At 43.7% G+C, this 21,132-nt stretch overlaps 1 protein-coding gene across 3 annotated transcripts in view; it reads right to left on the minus strand.

Moving 5' to 3' along the window:
• CCDC93 (coiled-coil domain containing 93) overlaps positions 1–21,132 on the minus strand; it is a 107,123-nt gene that overhangs the window by 59,680 nt on the left and 26,311 nt on the right. For 2 of the 3 annotated variants that reach the window (XM_068968086.1, XM_068968088.1), the window contains exons 7-11: positions 12,741–12,841; positions 6,403–6,439; positions 3,451–3,543; positions 3,129–3,179; positions 2,194–2,280 (exon numbers count right to left, since the gene is read on the minus strand). In XM_068968086.1, coding sequence (XP_068824187.1) covers positions 2,194–2,280; positions 3,129–3,179; positions 3,451–3,543; positions 6,403–6,439; positions 12,741–12,841 — 369 coding nt within the window. The remainder of the gene's footprint in view (positions 1–2,193; positions 2,281–3,128; positions 3,180–3,450; positions 3,544–6,402; positions 6,440–12,740; positions 12,842–21,132) is intronic. The other variant, XM_068968087.1, reaches the window with a different exon arrangement.

A 21,132-nucleotide genomic window follows, 5' to 3' on the forward strand; every position in this document is an offset into this window, starting at 1 on the left:
TTCCTACTCCAGGGGATCTTCCTGATCCAGGGATCACACCTGTGTTTCCTGCATTGGCAGGTGGATTCTTCACCATTTAGCCACTAGGGAAGTCTTTTAATTATACACATCCTTTGAAAAAGACCTGTCCGAAACTACTTCTAATTTCATTCTTTCCTGGCAGGGCAGAACAGAAGGACAGAATACAGAATATAGCCATCAGATAACTGCACAAGGGTGAGGGAAGGGAAGCCCAGGGATACAGCAGGAAACATCGAATCGCAGAGCTGATGGGGAAGACAAGTTAGCTTCATGACTACCAGGCAAGGACATGTGTACTAAGGAGACCTATTTGCTTCCCCTCTTATAATAATCTAAGCTCCTATCTACTTAAAGTGGGCAGGTATAAAGATAAAAGTCAGAGTCCCCAGAGGAAGAGCAGTGAGTACCCCGCATGTTTGTCTTTCTGTAAAAACTGAATCAGTGATGCTATGTAGCAACCTAAGGGCAGGTACAAGCTCACCCCCTTGTCATCCAGGTGTGTGTGTGCTGACAGCAAAGCAAGACACTTCTTCTCAGGGCAGTGAATTAATCACTCTTGCCCACAACTATGTCTTTACGTTTTTTGATTCTACTGGTACTTTCAGGATGACCTAAATCCTTGGTCAAATGTCAGATGACACTCTAACCACTGTCACCTTTTCTAGGTGGTAAATTAAAATAAGAGGATGCTTTGGATACTATTAGGCTTCCCTGATAGCTTAGTTGGTTAAGAATCTGCCTGCAATGAAGGAGACCCGGGTTCGATTCCTGGGTCGGGAAGATTCCCTGGAGAAGGGATAGGTTACTCACTCCAGTATTCTTGTGCTTCCCTTGTGGCTCAGCTGGTAAAGAATCCACCAGCAATGCAGGAGACCTGGGTTCGATCCCTGGGTTGGGAAGATCCCCTGGAGAAAAGAAAGGCTACTCCCTCCAGTATTCTGGCCTAGAGAATTCCACGGACTGTATAGTCCATGAGGTCACAAAGAGTTGGACACAACTGAGCGATTTTCACTTTCTTTCACTTTGGATTCTAATATGAAAGTTGGATCAGAAAACCTATGTTAAGAAGCACAGACTTTGGGGGTGGCGAAAACAAGAGAACCCCATCCCTAGACATTCTATGCTATTTTTTCTTAAGTTGACTTGTAACATGAGTTTTTATTTTTATTTCAACTTTATTTCTACTTCTGGAAGTGAGCTCACCAACAAAAGTTTGATTTCCATCCTTCACCATATTACTGACCCCCTTTACCCATTTCACCCTCCCTCTGTTCCCTTCCCCTCTGCTAAACACTACTCTGTACCATTTTACTCAGTCTTGCTCAGAAAGCCCCTCACTTTGTGTGAGATGACCACTGTTGTGCTTAGAGCTGATTATAACTCCCAGATTACAGGTGACATCCACTGTCCAACTACATCATCTGTGCAATCTCTTCAGAAGACCATTGCACAGAGGGTCAGGGCAGAACTCATTTGTTGTCAAGGCTTTTGAGACAGGGAAAGTGAAAGTGGATGCTTGAACAGACATCAATGTTTTAGGCGGGCAGAGGGAGCAGGGTTGGGGAAGGGAGGATGTGAAACAAGGCCCTGTAAATCTGATTTTACTGATACTATATCTCGGCCAGACCAGAATCAGTTATGTGCAAAATGATTAATCACTGTCTCCCTGAAATATTCAAGGTCTTGCTGCCTATTCTTAGGATGGAAAAAAAATCTAATGCTGAAATATGACTTTCAGGCTTTTGCTCATTCTATACCCTTTTAATAAAGCAGGACACAAAATTTTGCCTTGGGCTTGGCTGAGTTATGGGGTTTATCTCCTAAGTGGCAAAGCTTCATCCCTCAGCCTCATCCACCAAACTGTGCCCAAGTTATAGGAAGCCTGCTAGAGAAGGAAAAATGTGGGTGCTGTCCCTAAGGCATCCATCTATCAGATGCAATAATTGCTCCAAGAGACAGGTTTTCTCTTTATATTTATAGAAAAATAGTCACTGCAGAAGAAAATGAATTTAGCTAATGGGCAAATGTGGATGGCACTGCATGGTGGATATTCTGACAAACGTGGCTGATGAATTACAACTTGCCTCCATCACTGCTGGGAGGGCTAGGGAAGCAGAAGGACAAAGTCTTGGGCATTACTGAGGCGACGGCTTCAGCTGGGTCCCCACCTACCTTTTCTGCATACTCAGACACGATCTGCTTGATCTCGGCAGAGCATAGGCCCACGATCTGGCCCACGGAGCTTGCGGTCAGCCGGCTCTGCAATCACAAGGCAGGGTGTGCCCTCAAGGACATGCACTGGCTTTCACACATTGGAAACCCTGAGCATGACTACAGTAAAACAGATAACATTCCTGGGGGGAAAGTAATTTGGCTTTTCCTCATGTGTTCATCAACAAGGGAGAAAACAAGCCTCAGGACAAAGGTTACCTCACCTCACTCCCTCCTGAATCACTCAGCAAACTCTGTTAAGATTCTCCTCGGACCCTGGGTATCTCTAGAAAATCATTCTTCACCATTTACACCCCATCCCACGGTTTTTGTTGCTGAGGATCACTAAAAAGAGCCTAAAGGGAACTTGGCAGGCATAGGACTCAGAGGAAGAAAGTGGAAATGGGAGAGCAAGAGGGATCCTAGAATTCTTGAACTATCTCCTGTCACAGGTCTTTCCTGCCGTAAAGAGGAATTCTCTTTCAAAGCACCTGGATAGACCTTCAGGACAGGTCGTGAGCTCTGAGAAGAGAGAATATAAATTCAATGCCCTACCATCTACCCAGATGGTATAGGGAAGAAACAGGAGACAGGGGCTCCTGTGGCCTGAATGCCACATGTGGTTGTGGACAAGCAGAGGTGAACCACAGCTCTCCCACATGGGTCCTGTGATGCCATCCAGCTGGGACATCCTGTCTTCACAAAGGTCCTTCAGGTCTCCCTCCGAGAGGTTCCCGTGAATGGCAACACTGTGCATGTATAAAAAGTTCCCCAAAGAATATCCCAGGAAACAAGAAGCAGACTGCTAAAAAGCGAGGGCCCTCCATGGCAGAGCAGGCTGGTTCCAAGCCTCCCTCTCCACACCGCGCCCACCCTCGTGGCCACGCCCGCCTCACCTCCGCATGCGCCATGGCGGTCATCTTGGTCATCAGGGCCTGAATACGCTGCTAAAAGAGGAATGGGGAGAAGCGGCAGTGAGCAGGTCTGCCCACAAAAGGCTTAAGCTGGGTATCTAAACAGGGCTTTTCAATGGAATCCAAGGGCCGTTTTACCCAGTCTCATTTTATGGTGAATTTCATGAGAAGTGATGGAAGGAGACTGAAAACTGTGAAAAGACAGCCAACGGTAGCTGGCCATTCTGGAAAACTGGAGATGAAAGTGACATTTCTCCCCAAAAGATTTATGCAGAAACCCTAGAGGGCCACACGGAGCACTCACCTCTTCAGCAGCTTGAAGCTCATCCTCCTCATGGGCATCAGCTTTTCCTGCAGTCAACAGCCCTGTCGGAAGTGCTGCTTTCTTGTCCTCAGCCTGGAAGGGAAGATGAGAAAACTGCAGCTGAGCACTATCAGTGGAGACGGTAGAGAAAGGGTAACACTGAAAAGAGCCATAAGTCAGTGAAAGAAAACACATAGATCTGGACAAATGACCCAGCCCCTGGGAAAGGATGCAAAAATCCAGAGACTTTAACCTCCACTCCAACCACATGCAAAGCAGGTGGAGTCTTGGGCCTTGTTCAATGCCTGCCTCCATCTCTGAACTACTCGCTGATTAAATTCCTATCAGGCCATACACCTTTGCCAGACTTATCCATGCACTGTGATTGGGTCTTCCCTTACTTTAATTTCTTTAAGACTAGATCACTGCCTTTTTTTCTGCTGAGGTGCATTAGCGGATATGAAAGCAATTTAGCAGGTATGCTGCTGCTGCTACTAAGTCGCTTTAGTTGTGTCCGACTCTATGCGACCCCATAGACAGCAGCCCACCAGGCTCCCTCGTCCCTGGGATTCTCCAGGCAAGAACACTGGAGTGGGTTGCCATTTCCTTCTCCAATGCGGGAAAGTGAAAAGTGAAAGTGAAGTCACTCAGTTGTGTCCAACTCTTCGCGACCCCATGGACTGCAGCCCACCAGGCTCGTCCGTCCATGGGATTTTCCAGGCAAGAGTACTGGAGTGGGGTGCCATTGCCTTCTCCATTAGCAGGTATGGCTGGCATCTAAATAGAAATAACAGAACATATTAGAGTGCATTAGATGTAGTAAAGAGTACTGCTTTGTGAAACTTGCTTTTAGGGTTGCGTGTGTGTGTGTGTGTGTGTGTGTGTGTGTGTCTACTAAACCATGATGAAAACTGCTTTGTGAAACTTGTTTTTGGGGTTGTGTGTCTGTGTGTCTATTAAACCATGATGAAAATAACCCCTACTAACAAGAGCTGTCAACAAAGTTTGAAAATCGCTGGTTTAAAGGATAAGACTCTAAGCTGCTTGTCCTGATGCTCAAGCTCCATGCTATAAATCCAGTTCAGGCTCAAAATGTACCACACTCAGGACACCTGGAATCATGGCTGCTCCCCAAGCCTGTGCTATGAGTCTAGAGTTCTTGGTTTTAGCTCCATCTTTGCCATTCACAAGCTGCTGATCTCAGATTTACCTTCTCTGGATATTAGGATCTCTTGGGGTTGAATGAGAGGATTGGCCTCAGATATCCCTCTGAGACCATCCCAATTCTGGGATGTGCTTCTATAACAAGCATATGACTGGCTCCAGGAGCTGGCCTGAGCACTTGTATATATCTGCAGGGGAAAAGACTGCCAGTTCAAATGTACCATCTAACACAAGAATGATAGTCAAGGCCAATGTGAATAATATTTCATGGACATCTCATAATTTTTCCAACCATAATCAAACTGCCTTATTTCAGAATACAGTCATATACATGGACATTCTTTTCAGACCTAAAATTATATATACACATACACATCAAATTCTTATGTACAATACAGTTACCCCATGACACTCTAATCCAGAAAAGCCTTGCTTTGGAGGAAATGGCTGTTTGGTTGAGTGAAAACACAAATGTGGAAATGAGAAAACCAAAAAAGATATCATAATCAATGCATAAATGATTATTAATGATAATAATGATGACAGTTTACACTTAGTAAATGTGCACTATGAGTTGGATTATTCTACATCGTTTACATTTTAATCTTCACAACAGTGTTGTGAGATGGTACAACTTCTGTCCCCATTTTACAGATGCCATAAACTGAGGTGCAACAATTAAGTGTACGGACGGAAATCACGCAGTGAAGGGGAGGAACTAGCATTTGAAACCAGCCAGTCTGGCTTTAGAACGTATGCACCTCAGTGCCCTCTGAGGACTGAAACAATGACCACAGGAAGCACAGGGAGGCTGGGGTCAGGGAAGGCTTCCGGGAAGCACTGGGAATGGGGTCTAGACAGAGGAGGGGCGGCGGGAGAATTGTAGGAGGAGAGTGTCTCACTCAAGAAAATCTAGGGGTCAGGTAGGGGATGAGAGAACAGGTTTCCTGGACCTCAAGCTGTGGACTCTTTAAGAGGTCACCAGCCGCTTTGGCCGGCACGTTAATACTGAAAAGGCAGTAGGTAAGAGCACAGGTTTTGATGTCACACAGACCTGGGTTCAGATTCTTTTTATGGCACTTTAGGAGCTGTGTGATCTTGGACAAATCACTGAGCCTCTCTGAACCTCAGCTTTTTGATCTGAAAAACAGGAATGAGTATCTTCCTCACAGAGTTGTTTAGCCTGACCAAAGGGCCTGGACCCAGGAAAGGGTAGCACTATAAGATTTATATGCCTGCCCTGCTGCTCTCAATTAAGAATCATGAATAGACACCGTTCCTCCTACACAAAAAAATATATGAATGAAGAGAAAACTTTGAGACACCTTTATGAAGTTATAAAACCCCATCTGGACTTCCTGTTTTTTCTACTCCAGGCTTAGTACATAGCCAGCCTGTAATGTACACCACGCTCTCTCTCACTGCCAGCAGGCTGTTCACACCCATCTAGGGTGTCTCTCATCAGATGAGGATGCTCAGGCCCCCATTTTAGAGTTATTAAAGCCCACGTTTGACCCCGGGGCCATGATTTTCAATCACCCTTCACTTCCAGTCCCATGATGAGGAGTTGTCGCAGTTCCCCAACCTGCAGAGGCAGCAGATTGGGAACGCCAGGAGGGAGATGCAGGGATCAAAAGCAGCTGGTACACCCCTGCTGATCGGGTTGCTCAAGGACCAGAGCCTTGTTGTCCCATCCCTTTTGGGAGCCTGTCAGTGTCAGACAGAGGCAAAGTAGAGGGATACTTCCATATCTCAAATGTGCTTTCCCATTAGCCAAGCATTTCTTACCTTTTCTGTTTTGCTCTGGCGGCTAAATCCATATCTCCTGCAAGCCACAGAAGGGAGGAGCTCAATTATTACTCCAAAACAACAAAAAAAGTTGATCAAATGAATTTTAGTTGCACTTTTATATAAAAAGCACCAAAGAGAATTTTGGCTATTTGGTGACTAGAGAACGTGTTTCAAGTGCCAAAACCACAAACATATTTCACTGTTTTTGAATAAAGGGCCCAGCATTCAATTTGCCACATAAATACTATCAATATAAATGGGAACTCTCCATGCAAAGCACAGCATTCTCATAAAGTGTGATTACTACTGTTTGAATCAGGAACTGTACCGATCCATAGTTTAAGCTAGAAGCCTTAAAAATATCTGTATATGTGAATGTGTTTACTCAAGCTTAACATGCTCTCTAATGACTACTTTCATAAACTCACATACAGCCCATTTTTTATTCTCAAACACAACCCAAGCACAATGCCAAAAGTGTTGTATGCTCACTTCACGCAAGTTTAAATTCAAAGACACTCACAAATGCACTTTAAACTAGCTTATTTTCAGGTTCTAATTAATATCTTTTTTTTTTTAAAGGAATACAAAAACCATTCGACCTAAAACAAAAGCCATAATGCAAAACACCCAAACTCACTTACCTTTAAATGGTTTATAAGGAAACAAAATCACACACAACCATTTAAGAAAAACAAATTAAGGGACCCTGCTCTGCCCTCACTCACAGTTCACCCCACTTGCTGGGTTGTGTGCTGGCTTCTGCCCTTGTCTCAAGGCTCCACTTCCACTCTCCCTCCCAATCCCTTATTCAACCTCCTACTGGCCTTATAAGCATCTGGCAAGGCAGGGAACAGAAGCCCCCCTGGTGGGCACTGTCACTAGGGCCTCCCTTCCATGGAGCCAGCTAACAACCGCTGAGCCTCACCCCAGCAGCTCACCTCCTCTGCTCCTGGGCATCGGCGCCCCGAGCAGAGTTCTGCGTATACTGTGCTGTTCTCCTGTCTCCTGCTACCGTTCTATCCACTCCTCACATCTCAGCTTTAAAGCCACCTTTTCCTCTGAAGCCTTCTCAGACTTCACTTTGGATGCTTTTGGTCATTTCCAAAAGTCAGTTCCAGTCAATCCGAAAATCTCAATCTAGGACCAGTGCTTTGCCAGACATGTGATGAGTGTGAAGGCAAACACACACTTGGGCACAGGATTTCTCAGGACTGGGCTGACAAATCACAGGCTTAGTTTATAGTTGGATCTAGTGTACAGAGTAGGTTGGATAGTAGAAGGTCAGGGTTTAGATTCTTCACCCTGATGACAGCCAGTTCTGTGACATGGGGAAACTGCTTCACCTCTCTGAGCTTATCTGTACCACCATACCTGTACCACTGACACGGGATTATAGACATGATCTCAAGCCCTGTTTAAACAGCTTCCATATGATTTCTATAAATTACCACTGACGGTATAGGAGGGTTAGAAGGAGACACAAACTACAGGCTGCGTAGTTTGCGTTGGACACTAAACTACACCAGCGCTCTGCCCTGGCTGATCTATCCCTGCGCCTGTATGTGTTCCCCCTACTTTCTGATCAGCAATCATATCCAGCTGCCTGTTTGCATGTCTGCATCCTTCTCCAAGAAAATGCAGAAATCAAGAACCCAAATGTATCACCTGTCCTTGCAATAGGCTGTCTTATAACTGGAGAGACTAGAAGTCATTGCCAGGTACACTGTGCCCATCCACAGATCAACAGGCCCATAGTGCAGGAGATCAAAGTTCAATTCTGAGTGTCCACCCAAATCCTGTACAAGACCTTACGGCAGATTCTGTGAACTGGCTTAGTCATCTTTCTATACTGTACAGGCCAGAAAACCAACAGCTCTATTTTCCACATTCTCTTGTACCCAGAGTTCTGAATACTATTTAAGTTCCATCAATGAGATGTTATTGCTGGAGTTTTGAATGTGCAACAGTTAGAGCAGGAAACTGAGAGCATAAGGGGTTCACTGTACTCATGGGGATCATAGCAGAAGTAACCTGATTCTGGGCCAGAAGCTGTGACAGTGGTTTTCTGATCTTGGAAAAAGCGGGTGGCTCTTTTGCCAGCAGCTGTGGTACCAGCTTCCCAGAACCACAGGCTACCTGCCAGCTTCTTGACCACAGAGGCAGCAGCAGCATCCTCAGCAGCCCAGATCTACTGTGATGCTTGGGCAGTAACCCTGCTCAGTCCAGATCACGTGCCTTAACTCTTCCCATCCACCCCTGTAATCAATCCCTTCTGCTGGACCTAGTGGGCGGGTGCTGAGTCCTGAACCAGGGACTCAAACCAGCTGACCAACAGAGGGTCTCTCCAAAGTTTGCCACTCCTTGAACTGTCCTTGCACCCCGGGTATTCTTTTGTTTCCCAAGCCTTCATTCTCTGGAGACTTTTAAGGGCAGAAGACATACCCTCAGACAGGCAGGTCTTATCAAAGATCCGGGAACTTTATGGATTTTCCAAATAAAGAAGTAAACAACTAAATATGAGTAAATTCAATTCCCAGGTCCAAGCTACTTCTCCTTAAACACAGAAGCTGAGGAAGACTTTTCTGACCACCCCAAACTAGGCTTCTGTGCCTGTCCACCTGTATGCTCTCACTGTTTCCTCCTCTAACTGCTGCACTTTCAAAACTCCAGAAAATGTGTCTCAAGGGCAGAACCTAAATAGTATTAACAACTCTAGGTGCAAGGGAATACGGAAAATAGAGTTGCTTGTTTTCTGGCCTGCACAGTATAGAAAGGATGCTGGATGTTGACTAAGTAAAGTCTTGTACAGGATTTGGGTGGACATGCGCTTCTGTGTTGACGCCAAAAAAGCACCTGCACTCACCCCACAGGGTACAATTATTCTGTATCATATGCACTCTGTCTGTTGAGCCCTGGAGGGGAGGAAATCTTCTCCACTCACTTTTTTTCTCTATACTTTTAAAGGTGAGGTTTAATTCATACAACATAAAATTCACCATTTAAAAATGCATATTTTAGCAGTTTTTAGTGTATACACTTCTTTGTGTAACCACTGCTGCGCCACACATATAACTTTAGTATTCACCTACCCAAGTTATTCCAAACATATTTAAACATACTCAAATAACTAAAGCGTGTATTTAAAAATTTAACTTCATTATTAAGATTCTGTTTCTAAGCCACACTAGTCACAGTGTAAGTGTTCAACAGTCACAGGTAGCTAGTGACCACTACATTGGACATCATCATTCTAGAAAACAAACATTCTAGTCTTCTTCCCTGGGGCACATTAAGACAGATATCAAATTATCTGGAACCCAGAACAAATCAGGGACATAAAAAGACCTGAATACTGAAGACAATGGATTCTGTTCTTTGTTCATTCAATGAACATTTACTAAACACCTTCTGTGAACATGTCATGGGCCTTCAGAAGGGACACAGGTTAGGAGAGATATGTTACATGCACTTAAAATGCACTTCCTCACTGGCAGTTTCATAGTCTGGTTAGGTGTGTAAGTTAGCTCCTAAAAGTTTACTGAACCCATAATATAACTGAAATATTATAAAGACACCATTGTGTTTCAGTCTAAAATCAAAACTGTGAGTCTTGTCTTTCCAACAACATAGTATTTAAAGAAATATACCTAAACATGTTTTTAACAAGACATACAGTCCTTAAGGCCCTCAGCAAGTTGTCCAGGTTCAAAATCTACCCTTGAGCAACTGAAAGTCAAAAAAGGGAGGAGAAACTGAGATGCTGGTCTCAAAGCCAGATGTTTTGTGGACCTAGGCTGAGTGACCTTTAACTGCAAAGAGGATACACTGTTTTCAGACCTTCTTACTTAACAGTCAAAATATTTTCCCTCTCATCAAGAGGAGAAGTGAAGAGGAAAACAAGCACTGACAACAAATGAGGGATTTAGAGTCCTGGGGGGGGGGGGGCGGCAACTAAGGGATGCCACAATGGTGAGGGAGAGGCTGGGAGGAGCAGAGTGAGTCCCAGAACAAGCAGGGGGCCAGCCCTGCTTGATGAGGAAGGGAAGCAAAGAGGGTAAGGCTTCTCTTAAATGGGCTGGAGGGAGGACTAGAACTGGGGGGGATGAGAACACAGGGACAAGGAAACCGAAAAGAGAGGCTCAGGATAGGATTCTCATTTGAATCCAAAAGCTCGTATTTATGAGCATCTGAGAACCAAAATCTGCTGCTGCTAAGGATAATGAAGATGATGGTGGTGGTGGTGAAGATGCTGCTGCTGCTGATGACGTGGTGGTGGCGGTGATAGCATCTAATAGTTGACATTTACTGTTTTCTACGTGGAACAGACTGTCAAAGTCCCTCATAAAGACACTGTTATATGACCCTCATCTAATGGGAAAGATCTCCATGCAGTGGAGAGCACTGACTAGACCCCTACGAGTCAAACAGCCAGATAGGAGGATAGGGGCCTTCCCAAGGGAGGGGAATAAATGAACCACTTCTCTGGGCTGTAAGTTTCATCCAATTTGCTCTGTCAGTTGTAATAACTCTTTAGTTGTTCAGTCTTGGAGCAAACTAAAAAGACTGGGCCTGTCTTCCTACGACCAAGAACCAAATTCTCACCAGAGGCTCAAACAACATTTTTAGATAATGATGATGACATGCTTTTGGAGTCCAACAGACCTGAGCTTAAGTTCCAGTTTGAGGCTCTTACTAGTTAACAGTTGACCTTGGGCAGGTTACTTTTTAACCTCTGTGAATGCTGTCTTCATCATTCTCAAAAAGGGGAATGAACTGAATAAACCACCAGAATTCCCCACCTTCACAAATTCATCCTCCCCTTATCAGAAAAGCTAAAAAAAAAAAAAAAAAGAAAGAAAAGAAAGAAAGAAAAATAACCCATCTCCTAAAAAACAACAACAAAAAAAGCCTTCACCAAGCAGCTACCCCAGGCTTAGAAACCAGGAGCCAGCATGACCCCACCAACAAGAACTAAGGTGAGTACTGAGACACATATTGGATATTGGAAAAAATGAAGGTATGAACCATACAAACTAACAAAAACACATTTCCCTGAGTTGCTTTTGGCTCTAGGACATGTGAGACTCACAGAGGCTGTCTCCCCAGCTCTGGCTCCTGTGGACCAGCACAGCCTTGTCTGCCCTCTTACAGCTGGGGGGTGGCTAGAAAGCCCCCATCACAGTGTCCAGTTGCACAAGGTCCCACACCTCAAAGGACCCCACACTTGGTTGTTGTTGCTATCATGAAATTCTTAATGGTTAATCATTACTTATAACTCTTAACATGGGACCCTGCATTTTCATTTTATATTGGCCCCTGCAAATTATGGAGCTGGTCTGGAGGTGCCTGATTCAGAAGAGGAGTTCAATTCACAGCAGCAAATGGTGAGCATGGGGCAGCCCTCACATCTAAATAAGGGCCAGAAATAACTTCCTTTTAATGAAACAGACTAGCTTTCATTCTTAAGAGCCAGCATTACTCTCTCAAAAACAAACAAAAAGTGGCAATTGCAATTCCATTTGAGAGATGGAATTAGTAAGGCAATTAAACCTTAATTTCCTGCTGGTTCTCTCCAGCATCCTAGAGGGAGAAGCCACAGATGCTCACTCGGAGACGCTAGCGGCAGTGCCCTTAGCTCCAGCCCCCCGGTGAGGGCTGGGTTATAGCAGAGCAACACACAGCAACCACTCAAATGAGAGCGGAGGAAAGCACCAGGAGACATACTCACATCAAGGAATCAGTGACCCTAAGTAGAAAATGCAGGACATAAAGGAAGGTTAATACTCAGAGTCGAGCAAAAAAAAATTCAACGAGGAAAGGCACTTCTGTGTGTTTAAGTGAAAACTGAGGCCAGAAGAATTTTTTTTTAAATTAGAGATATTTTTAAGAAGTGACAAAACAACTTTTAAATTCTTCATTTTTCTGGTCAGGACAATTCACAGGAAACCAAAACTAGTATCTAACACAAAGTGAAGCTGCTTTAACTGAGGTTTCCCTGAAGATGTTTACAAATGGCAGGGACAAGGAGGGCAGCCCACCCAAGCCTCCATGAACACCCCCACATGCCTTGACTCCCCGAGGAGGGCAGAGCTGGGGTGAAGGAGGAACTTCAGAGATCAGGCTTCTACCACCATCAGGGAAGCTACCCACAGAAACTGGACTCATTTAACACCGGAGGGAAAAGTACTCGGTGTCGGAAATCTCGGGCCCAAAATTGTAAACTTGACCAGGTGAAAACCAACCAAGTTCATCCCAATGAAGTGATTTAAATCAGCTCTTCTTTTCAACGGTTTTATCAAATAGACACTTATAGACAGGGCCCCCTTCGTTACCGGCCATATTCCAAAAGCGTGGCATGGATCCGCGACTCTTCATCTAGCAGCTCCTCTGCTCCCTGCTGGCGTTTGTATTTCCGACGAGGTTTGTAAGCATCCTAAGAAGTGGATGAGGTGGAGAATTACCAAGGGTGAAGAGGCGAGTCTGGCCTCTCAGGGGCGGGCCTTGCTCCCCGTGGTGGTGGGTGTACAGCTCCCCTGCAGGTAAACAGCCAGCTGGGGTGGCTGCCTTCAAGGCGGCTGCCCTTTATTTTATGTTGTAGCAAATACTTCCACCCAAGCCACTACTGTCAACTTTATCTTGGCTGGGGCTTTTTCTATCCTATGATGCTTTAATATTTCATGCCGTCAAATTCATCAATCATCTTTTTTCCTAACTCAGGGAGTGGTTTATATGTTACTTTTATAGATTATATTTAGCCTTTTAATCTATTTAGAATTTTTTCTGGTATAGTGAAAAGTTGGTATGTATAGATATATTTTTCTCTGAATGGAAAACTAAGAATCCCAACATCATAAATTTAATAGTCTATCCTTTTCTTGATTTAAAATGGCAAACATATATACACATAAAACATGTACCAATATTATCCTCTGCACTTCTTGTTTAATGAGTATCCTGTATCCACTATTCTTTTTCAAATTTCCTGGACATTCTTACACATTTTCTCTTTCAAATGAATTGCAGTATCAGCTTGTCAAGTTCATTATGAACAACTGTTGAGCTTGGATTAGAATCACACCAAATTTATAGATAACTTTGGGAAGATCCGACATCTCTATAATACTGAATCTTGCCTTGAAAAGCAAGATTTATCTCTATTTAAATCTGTTTCATCCCTTAATAAAATTTTCCAGAAAGAAATACAAATTTTTCACAGTCCCTACATATACAGACCTTTCTACCATCCAGAGACATAAAACTGCAACAATCACCGATATAGACGTTAACCTAGTATACTTAAAAATATTCTTTCATGGCAAAAGAAATCTCAAATTCTTAAACTCTAATACCAAAAAAGGAAAGTTGATATAAATCCTTCAGAGATATATCTATTTTTACAGAAGTGTTTGAGGTTTATCCTCAAAAAAAAAAACATAAAACACAAAATGCATTATAAACTTCCAATGACTTTTAAATTATTAAGAGTATTATTTAGTTATAAATATAGAAATAAATATAGATCCATCTTGTGTAGGGCACATACTGAAACTGCACATATATATATTTTCTAAACAAAGTATATGGCATGCAGTAGGTGCTCAATTAATTTAGGTCGTCACCCTGAGATGACCTGGTTTACCATTCTACCCCAAATATACGTCCTTCTTGACTGCCAACTGGCATCAAATAATACCTTAATAATATTTGTTCAGGGCTCTAGGTACAAGTAGGCAGTTGTTTGTGCAAGGTATTTCAGTTTGCTCCTGGATCTTTTCTTTCCCACTGGCAGAGTTTGCTTGGTGGCTCAGATGGTAAAGACTCTGCCTGCAATGTGGGAGATCCAGGTTTGATCCCTGGGTCAGGAAGATTCCCTGGGGAAGGTAATGGCAACCCACTTCAGTATTCTAGTCTGGGAAACCTCATGGACAGAGGAGCCTGGTGGGCTACAGTCCATGGGGTCACAAACAGTTGGACATGACTGAAGCGACTCAGCACATACACATACATAAAATCTCCACTTGGACATCAGCAGGACAAGTGCTACCATCTGGTTTCTCCAGACCATGGTATTTTTAGGCTAATCAAAATTGTTCCCCTCTTGATAATTCTGGTTAACTATTATCATCTCACTTTTTATTAAAAGTTTCAAGCATACAGAAAAACATCCTTTCTGTAACATCTATAATTTCAGCTATTTTGTGAAAAAGAAATGAAACAGGTTCTGGGATGATCCTGGAGGGTTGTTATAACTCACTGCCACAAGTATTCCTGTTTGCTGCTGGTGCTTACATGAACATGAATAGGAAGCTATAAATAACAAATCAGATTTATGGGGAAATGAAAACCATAATAAACTGGTATGACATCAGTTACTGTGTACAATTTAATTTCCATGGAGCTCTACTATTACAGCAGCACTATATAATTGAGCTTAACTGCTACCTTCCTTAGTTACCATTCATAGAATCAATGACCCAGACAGGAAGTTGGGCTCTTCTAAAAAAGGACTGACTCCAAAACAATAGCATACTTGAAACCAACAGCACAAGGACCTTTTATTCAGCCAAACAATGACAACGTTGGCCTTTGTGCAATTATTCCTTATACTTTCAAGCACCTCATACACATCTCACTTTTTGCATTTTATAACTACACTGTGGGCAGAAGCACAGTAGATGCTATTACCTCCACCTTGCTACTAAAGAAGCAGAGAACAAATAATTTGCACAGGATTGCTCGAATAGGTACCCAGGTTGCTAGTCCCAAGGTTTCCTACTATACTAACTTGCCTCAGCCACTAGTCACTTCAGCTGAGCCATCTCACGAGACTAGACAATGTGAAGAGGCCACATGGATCATTACAATGGTTTGCTTAAGTAAAGGACCTATATGTTCCCAGGCCAAGTATAAAGAACTATTACTAAGTCACCCTTTAAAGAAATGAGTCAGGAACACTGATGTCTAGTCCTGTCTCTGTCATTAACAAGCTGTATGACCCTGGGACCCAGTTTCCCTCAATGGACCTTTTTCCATATCTACACAATGAGGGGTGGACTAACAGATTTTGAAGGAGACTCCTAGTCTCTCATTCTTTGTGTTCTTTTAACCCTGAAAAGATGAGTTGATAGCATAATTCCATCAGTAATTTAAAGTCAGAGGTTATTTTTTAACTATTCTTTCTAAAAAACATGACATCAACTTCTCTTTGGCCATTCAGTTCAGTTCAGTTGCTCAGTCATGTCTGACTCTTTGCAACCCCATGAATTGCAGCACGCCAGGCCTCCCTATCCATCACCAACTCCTGGAGTTCACTCAAACTCACATCCATTGAGTCACTGATGCCATCCAGCCATCTCATCCTCTGTTGTCCCCTTCTCCTCCTGCCCCCAATCCCTCCCAGCATTAGGGTCTTTTCCAATGAGTCAACTCTTCGCATGAGGTGGCCAAAGTACTGGAGTTTCAGCTTTAGCATCATTCCTTCCAAAGAAATCCCAGGACTGATCTCCTTCAGAATGGACTGGTTGGATCTCCTTGCAGTCCAAGGGACTCTCAAGAGTCTTCTCCAACACCACAGTTCAAAAGCATCAATTCTTCGGTGCTCAGCTTGGTAGTAATAGTAATTGTTATCACTTATTGAATGTGTGGTATGTGTCAGGCATATACTGCTCTATATGCGCTACCCACTTGATCTTCACATCCACGAGGGCAGTTATCTTTGTCTTATGTATACAGATGATGGAACAGGCACAGAGGTTAGACAGCTTGCCCATGGTTACAAATGCAATAAATGAAAGAGAAGACTTCAGAACTGAGACTCTCAAGCATCTGCATGATGTGTCCTACCTCAACTGTGATCACCCTTCATGCTGGACCCTGATCATCTGCTCAGCATATGGCAAAGGAAACTTGAGTGTCGTTGGGGTTAAAAAGTTAAGGTGAACCCTCTGTAAAGCAGAGACTTGCGTACAGTGAGTGGCCCAGCTCTCCACTTCGCAGGACTGGCTACAAGTCAGGTTCACCCATCAGAGCCATTCCTCTGGGTCACATTCCAAATGGCAGGGAAGGGGTGGAAAGAGTTCAGCTGTGTCCGCAACAATGCCCCAGTCACTGCCCCTCAGCTACGGCAGGCGACCCCTTCATGAAATAACCAGTGGGCAGCAAGACAGCCACCGACAGCCACTGCCCTCCAGAGCTCCAAGGGGCCGGACCACACCATACTCTGCAGGAAGCACATCTCATTTTCCCAGAGCTCACCTGGCAGCCCAAAACTGACTCTAACAGATAACTCCGCCCACCAGTCGCTGAACAAACACTGCCTTCCACCTAAAGGGGCTCCGCCGATGTCCCCACCAGCAAGCACAGGGCCCTAAAACATTTCCTAAGAAAAAATTATTCTGAGACAAACAGGTTTGTCTTCATTTTCGCATTAATAAAACCACCACTACCACCACCACAAAAACGCAGCCCCTGGGAACTGAGCGGAGGGAATGATGAGATGGATGGATGGCAGTCATGTCTGTGGGTAGGAAAGTTAGCTGGGGAGGAAGGTTTTCTCCAGACATCCCCTAAATCTTGTTCGTTCACTATTCTCTCTTACAAGAGCTCTGGTGTGCAGGTCTGTGTTCTGCTGTGAGGTCTAGCGTAAGTCCCACTTCAGACCCCCTTCAAACTGTATCAAACAGCTTAACTCGGTGGGTAAGAAAGAGGCTGCTGTTTCGTATACATGAGCCAAGATGGCTTCTGTATATTGACTCCTAGGTTTATTTCTTCACAGCATGCTGAGACCCACTGCTCAAAACCCTCCAACTCTTTACACACCCAATTATTCACAAGATGCCCCACTAAGCAGAGTTTTAGCCGTTTACAGCCTGTCCACACTGCATGCTCTGCAAAACTGCCCCATCATTTCTGAACCACAGATAGGAGAAGCCCAAGACTATAAAAACCCCAGACTGCAGCTGCCCTCAAATATCTCTAATCCACCAGGGGCTTCCTGCCCCAGCCCTGCCCTGTGTTCCCTTGCTTTCTTTCCTCTCCTTCTGGACTGTGGCCCCCGTGCCTAGGCCTCAGGATGGCTGCACACTGTGAGAGCCTCCCCACCCTGCAGGCAAACCTCTTAAAGCATTGCCTAAATAGAGCCTGAGGTGCTACTGACTCTGACCCATCACATCTTTCCCCCTGATGAGCCCCAAAGTCCCCTGCATCCCTTATAGCTGCAGTGTCCCTACTTCCAGCCCACACTCTAGAATGCAGCTGGGCACACAGTGAATGCCTAGTTATTAATGCTATTACTGAATGAACATATGGAGTCAGACAGACAGGGTTTAATCCTTGCCCCTTTGCTATCAGTCTGGTTTGGGGCAAATTAACCCCTGAGGTTTACCATCTGTGAAACAGGTATATGGAGAGAGACATAAGGATCAGTCAATCTATCTGTTTAACATATCTGACACAAGGAGATCCAGCCAGTCCATCCTAAAGGAGATCAGTCCTGGGTGTTCACTGGAAGGACTGATGCTGAAGCTGAAACTCCAATACTTTGGCCACTTGATGTGAAGAGCTAACTCACTTGAAAAGACCCTGATGCTGGGAAAGATTGAGGGCAGGAGGAGAAGGGGAAGACAGAGGGTGAGATGGCTGGATGGCATCACCGACTCGATGGACATGGTTTGGGTGAACTCCGGGAGTTGGTGATGGACAGGGAGACCTGCAGTGCTGCGGTTCATGGGGTCGCAGAGTCGGGCATGACTGAGTGACTGAACTGAACTGACACACATTAAGGGTTAAGATATACATACATGTGTGTTTTTGCTATTATTAATAAAATGTACCAATACATATTTTTTCTCATGTTGCCATATGTACATTTTACGTCCTAGGTGGAAAGGCCCCCCTCGTGGTGTTTCCCATGGAAGAGCACAGTGGAATTTTAAATTACATAGTCTTTTAGGGGACCAATAAGAAGTCTTTTTTTTTTTTTTTAATTCTGTCCCCTCTGGTCTCATACAGAATTCTAAACATTACCAAAAAATGCTCAACAAACCATAACTAAACATATTTTGGGGGCTCTGGATAAAATTTCACAGCTGTTCTTTACTCAAGGCTGAGATGGAGCAAAAGACCTCACTGCACAGGTCCCAGGTACTTCATGAATATGTAAGGTTGACAGCTCAGAAAAGGAGGAAGTAATCTGTAAAATAGCACATAAGGTGAGACACATAAGCAATTATGATGCTGAAGTGGAAGGGGTAAGGGGAGGACTGTCCTGGGTGGCAACAGTTTCATTTTTTCATATCCTTTGAAAATACCACCTCCCATCAAGCAGGCCTTCTACAAACCAGTCAGTTATTCTATAAAACAGGGATATGGCAAGCCAAGAAAAGAATACATTTCAAAGGTGAAGCAGAAGTACTGGGAATAATCCCTAGGAGGAAGTAAAATGAGGCCAAGACAAAAAGAGCTCAGAAGTTAAAAGTTCACACAACAGCCTTTCTGCCAGGCAATCTGGCAAGAGGTCCTACAGACTGGGGCATAACCTCTGAACCAATTTCACTTCAAGGAAATGTAACCCAAGCAAATAATTAAAGATGAAAAAAAGTTAGCTATGGGGATGCCCTACATAATAGCCAGAAAAAAAAAAAAAAAAAAAAACCCCAAACCAAAGAACAAAACAAAACCCAAAAAAAACAAACTAAGCTAGTTAAATTAGTTCCACACAATGTGTAATGTTCAACCACTAAAAATGCTGCGGGGGCTTATTTACTGGCATGGAAATATAACCTTGATTATATTCTTGAGCAAAACAAGCACACAATAAAACAGAATATACAGTACCGTGCTATTTTTTTGTAATCTCTAATTCTCTATATTAATATCCATAACTCTCATATTTCCTACTTGGAATATCAGTGGTTATCCCTGGCTGGTGGTACCAAGGGTGATTTAGTCTTTGTACTCTTTCTCCATTTCCTAATTTTTCCTTATTATTACTGCAGCACTAGTATATAAGAAAAACAATATTTTGTAAAATTAAAAATCATGCACCAAAAAATACAGATGAGCCACACAACCAAGGACAAGGGCAGAAAATTGGAACAGTCCTACAAAGATGGATAAAGACAAGAATAAGCTAAAAATTTTTGAAAAAATTAAACATTTAATATTTATTTTTGAAAGGATGTTATATCTAAGCAAGAGTAAAGTCTGCTTATTGAGGCACAATGAAACATGTTAATAGATGGGAAAAAAGGCAACACAACACAACCGTCTCCACTTGGCATCCATTCTCCAGCTAGACAAACGGTCTTCAGTGGGGCAGGCACAGCAGATGCCCTCGTAAGGGCAGTGCACCCAGCCACTCTGCATGCATTTGACTCTCTGGGACCCTGATGACTACTATCCCAAGGTCCTGAAATCAGTCAGGAACATTACTGCAGAGTTAGTGTCAGGGATACGTGCGAAATAAGACACCAGGTGAAGAGTGAGAAAACTAGAGAAGCACCAGCACCTGTTGTGTCTGAGGAGTCAGATGGAAAATCAAAACCTGGCTGCCTCTTCTCAGCTCTGCAACTGTGCACGGATTTTACTAGCTTTTCTCAGTTTCAACTTCTTATAAAATGGAAAAATAACACATAAGTCCTTGAGTGTTGATGAGAACTAAATGAGATAATGCTTGTACACCTAATTATATGCCAAGCACACAGGAGGCATTCAATCAGTACATGGTAGCTGCATTCATCTTTTATAAAAGGCTGGCTCTAGAAACCTGCCACCATATGTTAAACTGAATTATAATCCTTAATTTATCATTCAGAATTTAAATTTGGGATTCTACGGAATAGACTGGCCTGTAAGGGGCAGGTAAGAAACAGTGATGAACCATGTGGAGGGCAGAACTGGGGAGGAGAAGAAAACATCCTTCAGAACCTGACACTTGCAAAGAACCACACCCTGGTAATGTAGGAAAGACTTCATTCCTTTTCCTTGCTTCCCTGGTGGCTCAGACAATAAAGAACCTGCCTGCAATGTGGGATGCCTGGGTTCCATCCCTGGGTTGGGAAGATCCCCTGGAGAAAGGCATGGCAACCCACTCTAATATTCTTGCCTGGAGAATCCCATGGACAGAGGAGCCTGGTAGGCTACGGTCCATGGGATCGCAAAGAGGTGGACACGACTGAGCAACTTTCACACTTCACACTCATTTCTTTTACAAGGGGAGGGACTCTCTGTGAGGAGAGTGACTAGAAACAAAACCCAGCAAGCTGTTCTATGTCTTACAGGGGTCACAAGAAGATAACTGAGATGCACACTTGACTGTCTGACAAGTTCCTGGGAACTTGTTCCTTGTCTCATTCCAAGGCTGCAAGGAAGCATGTGCAGAGCTGTGGGTGAGCAGGAAGGAAATTAATGGCAACAGGGTTCAATTAAGAAACCTAAGAAGGCAGCATCTGGAAGTAAGAAGTACTTTCAGTAGACAAAGAAGAATATAAACAAACAAAACCCAAAGGCCACCTCTGGCCATCCATAAAAATTCTTTATCATTACAACAGTAATGTAACACCAGATGGTCAATACAGAAAACAGACTGATTATATTCCTTGCAGCCAAAGATGGAGAAGCTCTATATAGTCAGCAAAAACAAAACCAGAAGCTGATTGTGGCTCAGATCATGAACTCCTGATTGCCAAATTCAGACTTAAATTGAAGAGGCAAAAACCACTAGAC

This window comes from Capricornis sumatraensis, chromosome 3 (assembly GCF_032405125.1).
Source record: "Capricornis sumatraensis isolate serow.1 chromosome 3, serow.2, whole genome shotgun sequence".
NCBI lineage: Eukaryota > Metazoa > Chordata > Mammalia > Artiodactyla > Bovidae > Capricornis > Capricornis sumatraensis.